This window comes from Phascolarctos cinereus, unplaced genomic scaffold, assembly GCF_003287225.1.
Source record: "Phascolarctos cinereus isolate Bilbo 61053 unplaced genomic scaffold, phaCin_HiC Scaffold_1;HRSCAF=81, whole genome shotgun sequence".
NCBI lineage: Eukaryota > Metazoa > Chordata > Mammalia > Diprotodontia > Phascolarctidae > Phascolarctos > Phascolarctos cinereus.
This window is the reverse complement of record NW_027555514.1, coordinates 170,035,096-170,051,481: the sequence shown is the minus strand read 5'-3', so window position 1 is coordinate 170,051,481 and position 16,386 is coordinate 170,035,096. Positions and strand designations below refer to the sequence as shown.

Here is a 16,386-nt window from a genome sequence, read left to right as displayed (position 1 = left end):
ACCATGTTTTTATTTGTGTTTTCTGTGGCTTTAGATGCTTCCAGACAGCCTTTTGTTAGTGTGCCTGGAATATCTACAGGAACAGTCCTTGGTGCTGGTAGTATAGGAACAGAGATTGAAAATGAAGTTCTCGACTTACAGAGGTAATTCTATATGGATAAAAAATTCAAGTATATGGGTTGGGAGAGAAGAGACCACGAGTCTGGTGGTTTCCTATCATGTGGCTTTGATCTGGAAGCAGCTTGGCAAAGTAGATAGCATATGAGGTGCAGAATTAGGAACACCTGGGGCAGCTAGGTGGCACAGTGGATAGAGCACCAGCTCCGACTCAGGAAAATCTGACCTCAGACACATAAATACTTCCTAGCTATGTGACTCTGGGCAAGTCACTCAATATCAATTGCCTCACTTGAAAAAAAAAAAAGAATTGGGAACACCTGGATTCCCATCCTGCCTAGGTCACTTTTTACTTATGTGGGTCCTGGGCAAGTCACTTTGCCTCTCTCATCCTCAATCTCTGAATCTGTAAAATGGGAATAATAGTTACTGCATCACTTATGTCACAGAGTTGTTCTAAAAATTGAATGGGAAAATGTACATTAAAAGCTTTACAAATCTTAAAGTACCATATATGGGTTGATGTCGTTTTTGTCTTCTATCTTCAATTTGCTTTAATAAGTATTTCTTAATTGCCAATTGGGGGCTTAGAGTTATGTTAGCTACTTAGAGAAATGCAGTACTAACGTAACACTACTTGTGTGGCTCTCAGCAAGTTGCCTGTCCTGGCCTTATCTGTAGAATGGGGGAAGTAGACCAGATATCTGCTGATGTTTCTTGCAGCTCTGCATCTGTGATCCCATGTTTTTACGGCAGTTCCTTCTTATAGTCTCAATGGGGATATAGGACTCTTTTGTAACATTAATTAGACTTTGGGGCATTTAATCATGTATAGTATATTTCAGCACTGTGCTTGTTTTAAATGTTATTGTTTATTTTATTATTTCCTTGTGTAGTTTTCTAGGGGACCCTTTTCCCTCTCATCAGTCTTTCTATTTGTTGACTTTTGAAGGGAGTGTCAGGGACCTGATTCCCTTGCACCTTCTCACTCTACTTGGCTCAGTCCTCACTGAACATCTTGCTATGAGGGCTGTACCTCCTGGTGTAAGAGAAATGAGAGCTAGGAGACCTGAGATGTAGTCCTGGCTGTGATGTTAACAATCTGTGTGACTTTGGGCAAGACCTTCACCTCTCTAACTCTTTGTTTTCTCATCTGCAAATGGCAGGGTTTGGATTTGGCCATCTCTAGAGTTCTCCCTGGCTCAGAAATTTCCTCCAGGAGGTCAGAGAAGGGGGAGAAATCAACATAGCCAGAGAAGGTTTCCTGAAGGAAGGTGAAGCTGAACTGGATCATGCAGGATAGACAGGCTTTGGATAGTTAGAAAGGAGGTGGGGCAGGGCCTTTAGGGAAGGGAATATCTGGGCATGAGATGCAGGAACTGTGAGTTAGCTCAGCTAACTGCAGTGAAAGGAAGAGACTGGAGGAGATGGGTGTGGATAAATAAGGTAAATTCAAAATATGGTGGGCCTTGAATTCCAAGCTAACACATTTGGACTTTATCTTACAGACTGTAAGCAACTAATAGACTCATAAACTGTTAAAGCTAGAAGGAACCTTAGAGATCAGTTAGTCCATACCCTTTATTTTACAGGTGAGGAAACTGAGGCCCCAAGAGGTAATGTGATCCAAGACCAGGTCTTCTGATTGCAAAACCAAGCCTCTTTCTACTATGCTTTGTTGCTTTGCACCCCTGTAGATTTCTTTTTGAAAGAACATGGTAAAAGCCATGTTTTAGGAAAAATAATCTGATACTCATGTGCAGGATGGTTTGAAGTAGTGGCAGTATTGATCTTAAAAGTGAAACTAATGTGTATTGGTAAGGAATTCAAGGTAGGGGAGAACATACAACCATTACACCACTCAGCGTGAACTTGTTGTGAACAAGAAAGCCGGAAAGCAGGCTATGTGTGCATTGAACACTTTTCTTAACTGTGTTATCATTAGCTCCTTTTCTTTTTTTTTATTTCTCCCTCTAGAGTAATTCCTCAGCTGTTTGTTGTATATGTGATAAGAATTAGTTACTGTTTCTAACGTGCTTCAAGGCATAGAGTAATGTTTAAGTTTCCATGTTCTCTTTGTCATTTTGAAGAACTGGGGCCTGAACCAGGGAATCAGATATTACAGTGAAAATTTGGCATATTGATAACTTCCTTTGGAGGAATGGGGAAGGGCACATATAAATCCTTTGCTGAAAATTCTATTGTACTAAGGCAGTAGCCTTCCAAGTCATTGATGCTAGAAGCAGCTAGCCATTAATAGATTAAAACAGACAGCTTCTTCTGTAAGGGTTGCTTTTTTTCCCACCTATTCTTATGATCCTTATGACAATAAATATCCTTCTACTATGTACTATAGTAAGATAGATCAAATGAATGCTAGAGTGTGTGATATTTATATTTTTGCCACAACTAAATGTTGGACTGTTTTCCATATCCAGAATACAGACTGGCCTTCCTCCTAGAAGAAAAGCAAAATGAAAGGGAACTAAAGAATGCCCTTCCATTCTCTAGGTTATTGAGGAGAATGTTTTCCTTATAAATAAATAAAACCAACATAAGGTCTTTAGTTTAAAAAGAAAAAAAGCATGTAAAGACGCAGGGTGGGGAATCCTGAGGTGAGGAGGTTGGAAGATGGAGAAAGGGATGAAGTGGTCACTTTCCCACAGGTTTTCATGATCCTCAACCTAGCAACCAGAACATCCTTGTTGGTGAGAATCGGATCAAGAACAAATCTTCCTTGTTGGCTCCTCTACTCATGGAAGGATGAAATTGTCATTATATCCAGTTAAGAAATTATCAGCTGTTTGGTTTTTGGCAGAATTTGTGATAAAAATTGAGAGGAAGTAACAGACATATCTTGACATTCATCCTAGATTTGGGAAAACAGATTTCAAAAGGTTTAGAGAAAAGATTGGTAAGTTTCCATAGCCTAAAGTTCTACAGGGGAAGTCAGATTAGGAGGGATGGGACTCTCCCCAAAACCAGATTCTGAAGACACAAAGAGACACAGTTACAATGAAGAAGAAAAGAAGTTGTCAAAAAAGACCAATATGGATACACAGGGATTTCACAATTACTTGGATTTCTAAAAGGCCTGTTTAGAAGATGAAAGCAAGGACCTACCATGAGGAAAGATTACAAATGGCAGAGGCCTGTAAGAAGAATGGCAAGAGTGGTAAGTCTCAAAAAGAACTGAGACTGATGAAGAAAGCAAAAGATAACGGAAAGGGCATCAGGACTTGTTTGGTTTTGACACATATATGACAAGAAGCTGATTAAAGATACTTACTCAAGGTGGATGAAACAAAGCTAAGAGACAGAAGGGAAAAAAGCAGAACTGCTGGCCTCTCATTTCATTTCAGTTTCTTCTGCCAAAGAGAACAATCTTTGGCTTCAAAAGGATAGAAGAAAAATGACTACAATGTAATTTGTATGTTTTCAGTATCTACTGGCTCTTTCTCTGTGACCTACAAACATGTCCAGGTCTCCCCCACCCTCAAAAAGACCTTTTATTTGACCCTGCCATACCCTTGAGCTATCCTGCTACCTCTTCTCCCTTTTGTGGCCAAACTCCTAGAAAAAAACCTCTTTGTACCCTAATTACTTTTATTTCCTTTTCTTTCCCTCATTTCCCAATCCCTTGCAATCTGGCTTCCAAACTAATCACTCAACAGAAACTGTTCTCTCCAACATTACCAAATGGTATCTTAATTACCACCTCCAATGGCCTTTTCTCAGTCTGCGTCCTTCTTTCTGAATCCTTCTGCTGCATTGGATATTGTTGACCATTCTCTCCCCCACTGTACTGTTCCCTCTTTGGATTTTCATGACTTTTCTTTCTTTTTCTGTCTGGTCACTCCTTGGTCTCTTATGCTGGATCATCATTTACATCCTTCCCTCTAACTGAAGGCATACCTCAAAGTTCTGCCTTAGGCCCTCTTTTCTTTTCTCTCTATATCCTCTTTACTAGTGATCTCATCAGATCCTAAGGGTTCAATTAACATTAATTATGTATAAGACTTATAGATCTCTATAAACAACACTACTTTCTCCTCTAAAATCCAGTTTCCTGTTAGTAATTGACTACTGAACGTTATGAATTGTATATTTCTTAAGCATCTCAAAATTGATATGCACAAAACTGAACTTATTTTCTTTCCCCCCAAGCTTATTTCCTCTTTCTGTCTAGTCAATAAGTATTTATTAAGGAGCTACCATGTGCCAGGCACTGTATTAAGACCTAGGTGGGGGTACAAAGAAAGTAAAAAAGACAATCATTACCTTTAAAGAGCTCACAGTCTAATGAGGGAGATAACATGAAAAAAAAAACAACCAAAACTATGCACACACAAGATATATAACAGATAAATTGGAGATAATGAACAGAGGGAAGGCACTGGCATTAAAGGGGATGAGAAAATACTTTTCTGAGAACATGGGATTTTAGTGGGTACTTGGAGAAGCCAGGAGATAGAGATGAGGAGGAACATTCCATGCCTGAAGGACCGTTGGTGAAAAATACCCAGAGTCTGGAGATGGAAGATCTTGTCTGAGGAACAGCAAAACCACCAGTACCTCTGGATCTAAGAATAAGGAGGAGGAAAGGGGAGTGAGGTATAAGAAGACAGGAAAGATGGGGGTGGGGTGGGGCTGCATTATGAAGAGCTTTGAATGCCAAAAGGAAGTTTTGATATTTGATCCTGGAAGTAATAGGGAGCTGCTGGAGTTTATTCAGGAAGGTTTTAGGTGGGTGACATGACCTGGTCAGATCTGTGCTTTAGGAAAATGAATTTGATAGCTGAGTGGGAGATGGACCAGACTAGGGGGAGACTTGAAGCAAGGAGAAAGTTACCACCATTCCAGTTATATAGGTTCACAGCCTTGGGGTCATCCTTAGCTCTTTACTATCTCTCGTCTCCCACATCTATTCCTTTGCCTAGCCTTATCCACTCTCTTTCCACATCTCACAATATGTCTCTAGCTCTTCATTCACACATCCATGACCTAGTTCAGGCCCTTGTCTCCTTTCTTAGACTATTCCACTGGGAGGTGGAGGGGATAGAGTGCTCGAGGAGGTCTGGAGTCAGGAAGACCTAAATTCAAGTACAGCCTCAGACACTTACTAGCTGTGTGACCCTGGGCAAGTCACTGAATCTTGTTTGCTTCAGTTTCCTCATTTGTAACATGAGTTAGAGAAGGAAATGACAAACCACTCCAGTATCTTTGCCAAGAACCCCTATCCCCACCCCCAAAAGAGGAATCATAAATAGTAGGACAGGACTGAAAAAGACTAAACAACAATAACATACGATTCCAGTAGCTTCCTGACCAGTCTTCTGACTTAATGGCTCTCTTCTCCCAATTATTTCTCCACCACGCTGCCAAAGTAATATGTTTAAAGCATAGGTCTGATCACGTCACTTCCCTTCTCAAAAATCTCCAATGTTCAAACCGCTATTGTCTCGAGGATTAAATTCAAACCTTTCTGCTGGCATTTAAACCCCTTCATAATTTGCCCCAGGCTACCTTCTTAGGTGAATAGAACTTTATTCCTCTTCAGCCACTTTTTTCCAGCTAAATTGGCCTATTTGCTGTGCCCTACGAATGAAAATCCACCTCCGTTCTCTGCCTTTTCACAGACTGTCCCCGTGCCTAAAGAGCATTCTCTCTCTTCACCTCTGCCTCATAAAATCCCTAGCTAACTACACAGTTTAGCTTATGTGCTATCTTCTACATGAGGATTTTCTTAATTCCCCCCAGTTTTTAGCACCCCCTCTTCAAAATTACTTTGTATTGATTTTGCACGCATTTTGTACTTACTTATATGTATGTCTGTTGTTTCTCTTGGTGGAATGTAAACTCTTTGAAGGCAGAGACTTTTTAAAAAATTTTCTTGCTTTTGTATCCCCACAGCCCACCATAATCCTCATACAGAGCAGGTGCTTAATAAAACCTTGTGGAGTTATTTATTGATAGATGAGAAGGTAGTAAAAACCAAAAAGATCATTCAAGTCACTGGGCCTAAGTAAAGCAGGAGCCTGAAAGATGTGAGTGCTGAGCCACTGCCATTGGTCTTTGAAAGAGTGTGGAAAATAAAGAGTGGTACTTCAGGATTAGATAGGAGGGCAAAATTTCCAAATTTTCTATAAAGTACAGAGAATGGGGATTGAAAATCACAGTCCACAAGGAAAAAATATTTCAAGCAGCCAGAAAGAAACAATTCAAATATTGTGGAATCACAATCAGAATAGTACAAGATTTCACAGCTTCTGCATTAAAGGATCAGAGGGCTTAGAATATGGTATCTCAGAGGTCAGCAAAATTGAGTTTAATCCATGAAGGGGGGGGGAATTGATATTCAATGAGATAGAGGAATTTAATGCATTCTTGAGAAAAGACCAGAGCTAAAATAGAAAATTTGACTTTGAAATGCAAGACTCAAGAGAAACATGAAAAGGTAACAGGAAAGAGAAATTATAAGAGTCTTGTTGAAGTTAAACTGTTTACATTCCTATGTGGAAAGATGATATTTGTAACTCATGAGACCTTTCTCATTATTAGGGTAGCTAGAAGGAGCAAATATAGACACAGGGTACAGGTGTGAGTTGAATATGAAGGGGTGATATCTAAAAAATAAAATTAAGGGGTGAGAGAAGAATGTACTGGGAGAAGGAGAAAGGAGAGGTAGAATGGAGTAAATTATCTCACATAAAAGAGGCAAGAAGAAGCTCCCCCTCTCAGTGGAGGGGAAGGGTGAGAGGTGAGAGGGAATGAGTGAACCTTACTCTCATCAGAACTGGCTTAAAGAGGGAATAACATACACACTCAATTGGGTATAGAAATCTATAAGAGAAGGGGGGATGACAGAAGGGAAGGCAGATTAGGGGAGGGGATAATCAGAAGCAAACACTTTTGAGGAGGGACAAAGTGAAAGGAGAAAATAGAAGGAATGGGGGGTGGGATAGGATGGAAGGAAATATAGTTAGTCTTTCACAACATGACTATTATGGAAGTGTTTTGCATGACTGCATATTTATAACTTATATTGAATTGTTTGCTTTCTCAATAGGGGTGGGGTGGGGAGGGAGGAAGGGAGAGAATTTGGAACTCAAAAGTTTTAAAAATGAATGTTAAAATTGTTTTTTACAAGTAACTGGAGAAAAAATAAAATACCAAATTAAAAAAAATAAGAAAAATCATAGTCCAGTGAGCTTTACCTCAATTCCTGGCAAAATGAGAGAATGTCTACAAGTACCACTATCCAAAAAGTTGAAGGGGCTACTTTGGGAAGCCTTGAGTTGCTCCTCATTGAATATTTTCAAGCAAAAGCTGAACTTGCCAGGTCTTGGAAAGGGGACTTTTGTTTTGCTATCTGTTGGAAGTATATAGCTTCTGAGGTGTCTTCCCACTCTGAAATTCTGTAATATTGTGACTCTAAACTCCCTTTCTAGTTAAAAAAGAGTTGTTGTTGTTGTTTTCAAGAGATTCCCCCCTCCCCCCTTCCCAATGTCTATAGTTGAAAATTTCTGGCTAATGGTTTCTTCGTGAAGGTGATTTTCTATCTACTTTGTGTCTTTATGTATATGTTGTTGCCTCTATTGAAATGTGAACTCCTTGAGAACCAGGATTTTTTTTGTTTTTACTTTGTACCTCTAGTGCTTACTTTGATAAGCACTGAACAAATATTTGTCGACTGATTTTTTTTTTGCTGTCTGATCTTAAAAACTGTAATCACAATGGCCCTTTCTTTGCTATAGTCAATCAGTTTAAGAATAAATTGCCTAGAGTATGTATTCTCTGATTTCTTCTATAAATGTATGTAACCTATGGCCCAGGTCTCTCCAAGGCTTGGAAACATGGCTAACACAGTTCAGGTTCTATCCTGGGAGCTGACTTCTGAAAGAATCATTTCTTTTTGGCTTCTTGCCCCTACCTAGAGTTACTCCAGGAAAAACTCTATAATAAATTCATTGTTGACCAGTTGTGTCTGACTCTTCATGACACCATTTGGGGTTTTCTTGACAAAGATACTGGAGTGATTTGACATTTCCTTCTCCAGCTTATTTTACATATGAGGAAACTGAAGCAAATAGGGTTAACTCACTTGCCTAGGTCACACAGCTAGGTAAGTGTCTGAGGCTAGATTTGCTCTCAGGACCTTCTGACTCCAGGCCTAGCGCTCTATCTGCTGTGCCACCTAGCTTTGCTGATAAGTTCATGGTGTAGCCCATATTTAGATTTCCCCAAATGATCACTATCATGGTCCTTAACTCTTATAAGGGTACTCAGGAGAGCAATAGATGGGGAGGACAACCTTTTTTTTATCCTACAGAAAATGTACAAGACAAAAAGGACTCACTACTACCCACCAACAGGTGCCTAAGCACATAAGTTAACTCAGGTAGCTCATAAGCTCGTAAGAAGGCAACCCTTTGACATTCCAGTGAATCTCTCTCTCTCTCTCTCATGTATAGTTTGTGCACTTCACAGACTCGGAGTAAAAGTCTGTGATCTAGAGTTCCACCAAAAAGAAAAGGTACTTTAGGGCTTATGAACAAACAATCTTCCATCAGCTCTCACAGTGATGGTGGAAGAAGGCAAGGTCAAGATCTCTAACCCTCTTTGTCTCCCCCCCCCATCTTTTTCCATGACATGTCTTTAGTCCTTCAACTTCAAGAACCACTTGGAAGATTGTCTTCTTTCTTTCTTTCTTTCTTTCTTTCATTCTTTCTTTCTTTCTTTCTTTCTTTCTTTCTTTCTTTCTTTCTTTCTTTCTTTCTTTCTTTCTTTCTTTCTTTCTTTCTTTCTTTCTATGAAAGGGCCATTACTCAAACTCTTGAACTTAATAACTCTCAAACTTGGGGTCACTTATGAGGCAGTTAAAAAGCTAGTTGTTGTTCAGGCATTTTTTCAGTCCTATTGGACTCTTTGTGACCCCATTTGGGGCTTTCCTGGCAAGGATATTATTTTAAAATGGCAAGGGTTTGCCATTTCCTCCTCTAGCTCATTTTACAGTTGAGGAAATGGGAGGAAAGCAGGATTAAGGGATGACTTGCCCAGGGTCATACAGCCAGTAACACCTGAGGCCTGATTTGAACTCAGGAAAATGATTTCTCTTCCTGATTCCAAGTCCAGTGCTCCACCCACTGAGCCACTTAGCTGCCCAAGAACTCTGTTAGACACTGGTAATATAAAGGCAAAAAATGAAACAGTCCATGCCTTTAAGGAGTTTACGTTTTGGGGATGGGAGAAAGGAGAACAATATAGACACTTATAAGTAAATACAAGGAAATTTTAGGAAGGAGGCGCTGATATCTAGTGGGATCATTAGGTATAGTTCTAAGACACTCCCCTATATTAATTTCTTTTGAAGTTCAGGCTTCCCATGTGTGATGGGCCTATATACTCCTAAATACATATCATACAACTTCAACAAGCAAAGTTTTTCAAAGTTACCATAGGTTCATGCCTACCTTGGTTCTCATGAAGGCCTATCCTAATCCAAACCAATTGAAAAGAAGAAAAAATCAATAAAAGTAAAACTGTAGGGAAAATAAATAAAAGGAAGCAAGCTTCTCAGAGGAGTGAATGCACATATGACCCCTAAAATCTTACCTGTGAATTACAATCTTGAAGGGTCTCTCCTGAGTTGTCCCGACTCCTGACCCCTAGGATGAGAAGCCTACGTATACCCTACCCCACCTCCCCCACCCCCCACTAAAAAAAAAAATCAAATAGTCCTAGTTGAGCCTTCAAGATAAGTAAGGGTCTCTCAGGTATTTGGGACGTAGGTCACTTAAAAGTCATCTGAGAACCAATTCCTTTGTATATTCCTTTTTAAAGGTTACATTCATCTCCATCTCTTGCTGATTCGAGTCCAACAAACAACAGAGACTCTCCAGCAGTTAACTGCAGTAATGTAAGTATGTATACTTTGATTTTTTCAGTGGATATGTGAGCTCTCCAATAGTTGTGCTCCTCTCCTCCAGTGTAGGTCACAAGTCAGTGATGCCTTCTCATCCTATGTGATTCTTGCCCTTATCTTTTTTTAAAATAATATTTTATTTTTTTCCCCAATAACATATTAAAACAATTTTTTAACATTTGGTTTTTTTTAAGTTTTGACTTCCAAATTCTATCTTTCCCTCCCTTCCTCCTCCCTGAGGCAGTAAGCAATCCAATATAGGTTATACATGGGCAATCATGTAAAACATTTCCATATTTATCATTTTGTATGAGAAGACTCAAACAAAAAAAGAATTAAAGAAAATGAAAGAAATTAATGAAAAAAAATGAAAGAAAAAACTGAAAGAAAAAAAGAGAGTGGAAAACATCATGCTTCAGTCTGTATTCAGACAATATTAGTTCTTTCTTTGGAGGCAGATAACGTCCTTCATCATGAGTCCTTTGGGATTGTCTTGGATCTTTTTATTGCTGAAAATTACCTAAGTCATTCATAGTTCTTCATTGTATAATATTGCTGTTACTGTGTACAATGTTCTTCTGGTTTTGTTCACTTTGCTTTGCATCAGATGATCATATAAGTCATTCCAGGCTTCTCTGAAATCATCCTGCCTGTAATTTGTTATAGGACAATAATATTGCATTACAATCATATACCACAGCTTGTTCAGCTAATCTTCATTTGATGGGCATCCCCTTGATTTCCAATTCCTAGTCACCACATAAAGAGCTGCTATAAATATTTTTGTACAAATAGATTCTCCCCTTCCCTCTTTTCTTATCTCTTGGGGATATAGACCTAGCAGTGATATTGCTGAATCAAAGGGTATACACAGCTTTACGATCCTTTGGGCATAATTCCAAATTACTCTCCAGAATGGTTGGATCAGTTCACAACTCTACCAAAAGTACATTAGTATGCAGTTTTTCCACATTAGATAAATGAAAAGCCCAAGAAACAGAGTTTCTGGGTAAAATAATCAATTTACTAATTAGGCTAGCAAATAATAAATTGATGGTCAGTGGTCCCTCTCAGTAATCAAAGACAAAACCATTGGGATCCCATGATTCAGGAAGGAAAAAGGGCATTTGTGGAAGAGTATGGAGTCTGAGGAACATGATTGGGGAAGAGGGAAGACATTAGAAATGTAGTATTGGTTATGATTATTTAATAAAGCAGAGGACAACAAGCAGACCGCAAGATTAGGAAAAAGTTAGTCTGCAAAAGAATTGAGAGAGAGGAAGCCAACAGAAAGATTAAGAGAAACAGAGAAGAGTAAGGGTAAAGGCTTCCCTGAGCACCTAATTCATCAGTGTTCTGAAGGTCACAAAGCCTTTGTAACTAGCTCCCAAGGACTAACTTAGGGACTGAAAGTTAGCTGCAGAGAGGAGGATACATCCCCAAAGAGTGGGACTGGTAAAGGTAGAGAATGTGTCCAACTACAATAGCCTCTTGGTCTCATTGAAGCAATTGTTCACTCTCACCCTTTGAGGGACACAGACTTTGCTCAACCTGAGAGAATAGAGCAGAGGCAGCAAAGGCTGAGAGAAGGAAGTAACAATGCTTAGCTTTCAAAAGGGAGAAAGAAAGGGCAGTAAGAAATGTTTTCAGCGAGGATACCATAGAAAAACCTGCAGAATGACTGATAGAAACAGACAAAAGCTGTCCAAGGAATAGAAATGAACAAACATTTGAAGGAAAGAGTCATCTTAATAAATAAGCACTTCATAAAAAAGGAAATTTGTGTCAGAATCTCCTGAAAAGGTGAAAAGTATTACAAGTTCTGCAAGGTCCCTGAAATGACACTGGAGAATATTTAAGAAACTTCAAAATAGTTCAGAAGAGCAATCAAAGGTTTATGTGAAAATATGAAAGAAATAAGAAAAGAAGTTAGGATTCTTGAGGGAAAAAAATCTATGTCTAATCAGAAGCTAGTTGATTAGAACAAAATACAGAGTCTATTTTCCATGCAGATTCTTTTAAAAAAAGAGAACAAAAGATTCGGACTGCAAAACTGTAAAGGCAGAATAAAAATAATAGAACAAAAAATTTTAAACACCAAGATTGAAAGAATACATGAAAGCTCAAAAAAAAAACAAAACCCCAAACTCCCAAAGACATTAAACTTGGTGATAGGATGCAAACAATTATTCTGAGAATTACAAGTATTCCAGGTAAAAAATTGGGAAAAGGAAAATCTGAAAAACATACTTCAAGGGGTCATACAGAAACATTGCCCAGAAATATTGGAGGCATATAGCAAAATATAGATTGAGAAAATCCATAGAACACAGAAATGCAAAGTTTAATTCACCAAGAACCATTCTAACCAAATTCCAGAACCACAGCATCAAAAAACAAATTTTTAAGGCAGCAAGAAAAAAAAATAACATTCCAAGATATTCAGTTTTCAAGCCTCCAAACAATCAGAATAGCACTCTGAGTTTATACCAAACCAAATTATATCAGAGTATGATATTCCTAGAAGCAAAAGTCAATTGGCATGGAAAAAAAAGGTATAAAGATGAACTTAAGCAGAAAAAACAATTGGACTTCAGTAAAAGGGAAGAATTAAAAGCATTTCTTAAAAAAAATCCAGAAGTAAGCAAACTGTAACATACAAACTGACCGAACAGCAGAAAGTTAAAAACTTTCAAATAGTAATGAAAAAAATCAAAAATTGATTTTTTTTTCATTTGCTGGGGATAAGTAAGGTCACGAACGTGGGATAAAAGGCTATTTTTGTTGGTTTTCTTTTTAAAAAACTGTACATTATCTGGGAGAAAATGAGATATTAAAGCATCAGTGAGCTAAAGAATTTAAGAAGTAAATGGTATAGTTTTTGTTGTATTTTTTTAAGGCAGGAGGAGAGTAGGTGAAAGAAGTAAAGTAGGCTCAGATTCTTATAATCTAGCCACTGCTCAGATTCTTGTAATCTAGCTAATAGCTCACTAGTGTTCAGACTTCTTAAGAGTCTGCCCAATATGACGGATGTTCTAATAAACCTTGTCTTTGGCTGAAAGAAGGCTTGGGTCGAATTCTTTCAGACAGGACCCATGTGTTGTGATTTTGGGGTCCCAGCACCCCTTAACCCCTAAACTTCAACATTTTGATGGCCCTTACAGGAAAACTGCCTAACCCCAAGTTCTTCTCCAGCCAAGACTGAAAGGTATATAAGCCTCCCCCCCCATCTTTCTTGCCCTGCAGGGGGGGGGGGTCGCTCTCCAAGCACCTAGGAAGGCTTGGAGGTGCTTTTCAGACAGACAGTTATGAGGTTGTCTCACACTAGGCCTGATGCTCTCAGGCTGTCATTGGTTTGATTTGAAGCCATGGACCTAAGTACACCTTCCACAGCATAGAGGACAAGGATGGTTGCCCTATCTGGAATCATATGCCCAATTCTGTCAATTTTCTCTGGCTTAGAGAATTGGGAAAACTGCAGGTGCTTTTTGGTTCCCTGAGGCTTACTTACTCCTTTTCCTCTAAAGCCCTGAATCCTCCTTCATGGAGGTCACAGGGAAAAGTCAGAACAGCTAAAAACATCTTAGCAGATTCTGGGGGTTTTGTGATCCATCATTAAGGAGTTTTGAAACACCTCCTTACAACCCTGGCCACTCCCTTCTCTCACTCCTTTCCCTTGAGGCAAGAGGGTATCTCTGTTAACCCCTTTCATAGTAGAAGAGAGTTTCACCCTTTCCCCTCCACTTCTAATTAGCCCTCCCCCACCTGGGGAAAGGAAGGAGGAAGGAGGGGCAGCAGCTACAGCACAGGCCCCATTGGCAATGGCCTTGGGCCCTAGGTCAACCTTTGACTGGAAGTATCACCTAGGTTCAGCACATCCTTCTCAAGGTAAAGAAGCTGGCCTCTGAGCTTGGGTAAGCACGCTCTTTTAAAGTTGTAGTTTAAACTGTTAATGACGAGATGTTGATTCTCTGTGTAAAATAATTTGGAAATGCATTTAACAAAATTGAAGTCGCCTGATTGGAAATGGGTTTGTTTCAAGTTTCAAATTGGTGAACTTTTTGTATCAATTACATCAAGCAACTTTTCATAATTTGGTTACCGCTAAAATAATTTGGCTATTGTTGGTTATTATTTTAATGTGCAGACTTGCCAAAAAGCTCGTTTGGGTTTTGTCTTACTGAGAATTTGCAAATATATAGAAATAATCTGTAATGATTGGCTTTTTGCACCAGGACAAATTTAAGTTTGAGATGTTAATCCTAAACTGTGATTAGTGAAATTTGCTGTTGGGAGTAAAAGCTCATGGGATTTTATTTTGAGTTGTCTAATGGATCATAATAATCCATCTATAAATCAATAATCCACCATCTGAGAGAAATGCCACAAGCTACTCAGAATGTGATATTGGTGGGAAGTCAGCATCAGGAAAAGCTGAGAGGACAATTTAGGCTCAGTCTAAGATGGGATCCTCCTGGCTCAGTTTCCTCATTATGTTCTCTTGAAAAGGAGTGTTACTCAGCTCTTTTTGTGGTGGCAAAGAATTGGAAATTGAGAGGATGCCCATCAATTGGGGAATGGCTGAGCAAGTTGTGGTATATGAATGTAATGGAATACTATTGTGCTATAAGAAATGATGAACAGGTTGACTTCAGAAAAACCTGGAAAGACTTGTATGGTCTGATGCTGATTGAAATGAACAGAACCAAGAAAACATTGTACACGATAACATCCATGTTGTGAGATGACTAATATTGGTAAACTTAACCCTTCCCACCAACAGAAGGATCTAAGACCTCTCCAGAGGCCTCGTGATGGAAAATGCTATCCGCATCCAAAGAAAGAACTATGAAAATTGAATTGCTATTTTCTTCTCTTCTGTTGAGTTTTGTTTCTTCTTTCTGATGATTCCTCCTATTGATTTTAATTTTTACTTACAACACCAATAATGTGAAAATATGTTTAACAGGAATGTAAATGTGTAGCCTATATCAGATTGTGTGCCGTCTTGGGGAGGGTGGTGGGAAGGGGGGGGAATTTTTAAACTCAAAAGCATATGGAAGTGATTATTGATAAATCAAAATAAATTAATAAAAAATTTTTTAAAAAGAGAAAAAAAAAAAGAAAAGGAATGCTATCCACCTGGCTATTCCTGAGTCTGGCTATGAGGTGGATTTAATACAGCATGGTTGGAAAACTGAATTCTCTGAATCCAAACAGAGCTAAGGATGTCTTATCCTGTCATTTGGGCCCTGCAGTCTTTTCTGTTAGATTTGTGTCTTCCAGACTACAGGCCATTCATCTACAATTGATAGCAAACAGCAAGTACCAGCCAATGTTTCCCCCAATCATTCCCTGGATGCAGCCTGTGCTTGGTTCCAGTCAGCCTCCTCTTTGGGATCCCCTCAAAGCAGGGACAGCTCTATGCCCCTTGCCAGCAGGAAGCAGTTTCAGCAGCTGAGACCTTTGCCCCTTAGTCCAAAAGAATTTGGGTCCCATTTATTTGAGGGGAGAATGATGAGGATGGGATCTAGACCCCCCCCCCCCAAAAGGAAAAATTCTGTGCTTTCCTACATGACCAGATCTCTGGTGTTCACCTGAGGCTATCATCCTGTCAACTGGCCTTTCATTGTGCCCTCCATTGTTTTACCTCCCTATGCCCCCCCCCTCCCCCAGCCATTTCCCACCCTTAATCCTAGCTAGGTTCCATTCTTCCTTGGCCATGTGGTCCAGGTCCCAGGCATTCTGTTCATCCCAGCTCACTATCCACTCCCATCCAGATCCTCCTTAGACCTTTCCTCCAGTCACCCCAAACTACTTGGCCACTCCTAAATCCCTCCCATAGTCTTTCTGTATATAAGGTCCATCTTGTCTCTCTTAAAGTGCTCAGATTCTTATAACCTAGCCAGTAGCTCACTAGTGTTCAGACTCCTTAAGAGTCTGCCCAATATGACAGACATTCTAATAAACCTTGTCTTTGGCTGAAAAAAAAAAGTAAGGTAATATTTCAGGGAGCAAATCATATTCTGTCATTAGTAAATCAATATCAACTAATCAACCAATAAATCTATGTGCCCATGTGCCAGACACTGTGCTAAGTACTAAGTACTAAAATATCATAAATAATACAGATGAATGCCTTTTGGAAAAGTGGAGAGGGTGGGATGGAGAGGGGTGGGGCCTCAGGTAACGACTGATCCAGTCTCTAGAAGAGAGGAAGATAACTTCCAGTTCCCTGTTCCGTCCTTTTGAGATGATAAGGGAATAAAGACAGATGAAAACATATAAGTGTTCTGTGCCCAAGCATTATGAAAAGTTTTTGATCATTTTTTTTCTTTCCTTAA

General features: G+C 39.2%; 1 protein-coding gene across 2 annotated transcripts in view; it reads left to right on the top strand.

Annotated features, from left to right (window-relative positions):
- Nucleotides 1-16,386, top strand: part of BMAL2 (basic helix-loop-helix ARNT like 2) — a 91,739-nt gene that overhangs the window by 63,063 nt on the left and 12,290 nt on the right. For both annotated transcript variants that reach the window (XM_020965114.2, XM_020965111.2), the window contains exons 13-14: nucleotides 35-143; nucleotides 9,961-10,036. In XM_020965114.2, coding sequence (XP_020820773.1) covers nucleotides 35-143; nucleotides 9,961-10,036 — 185 coding nt within the window. The remainder of the gene's footprint in view (nucleotides 1-34; nucleotides 144-9,960; nucleotides 10,037-16,386) is intronic.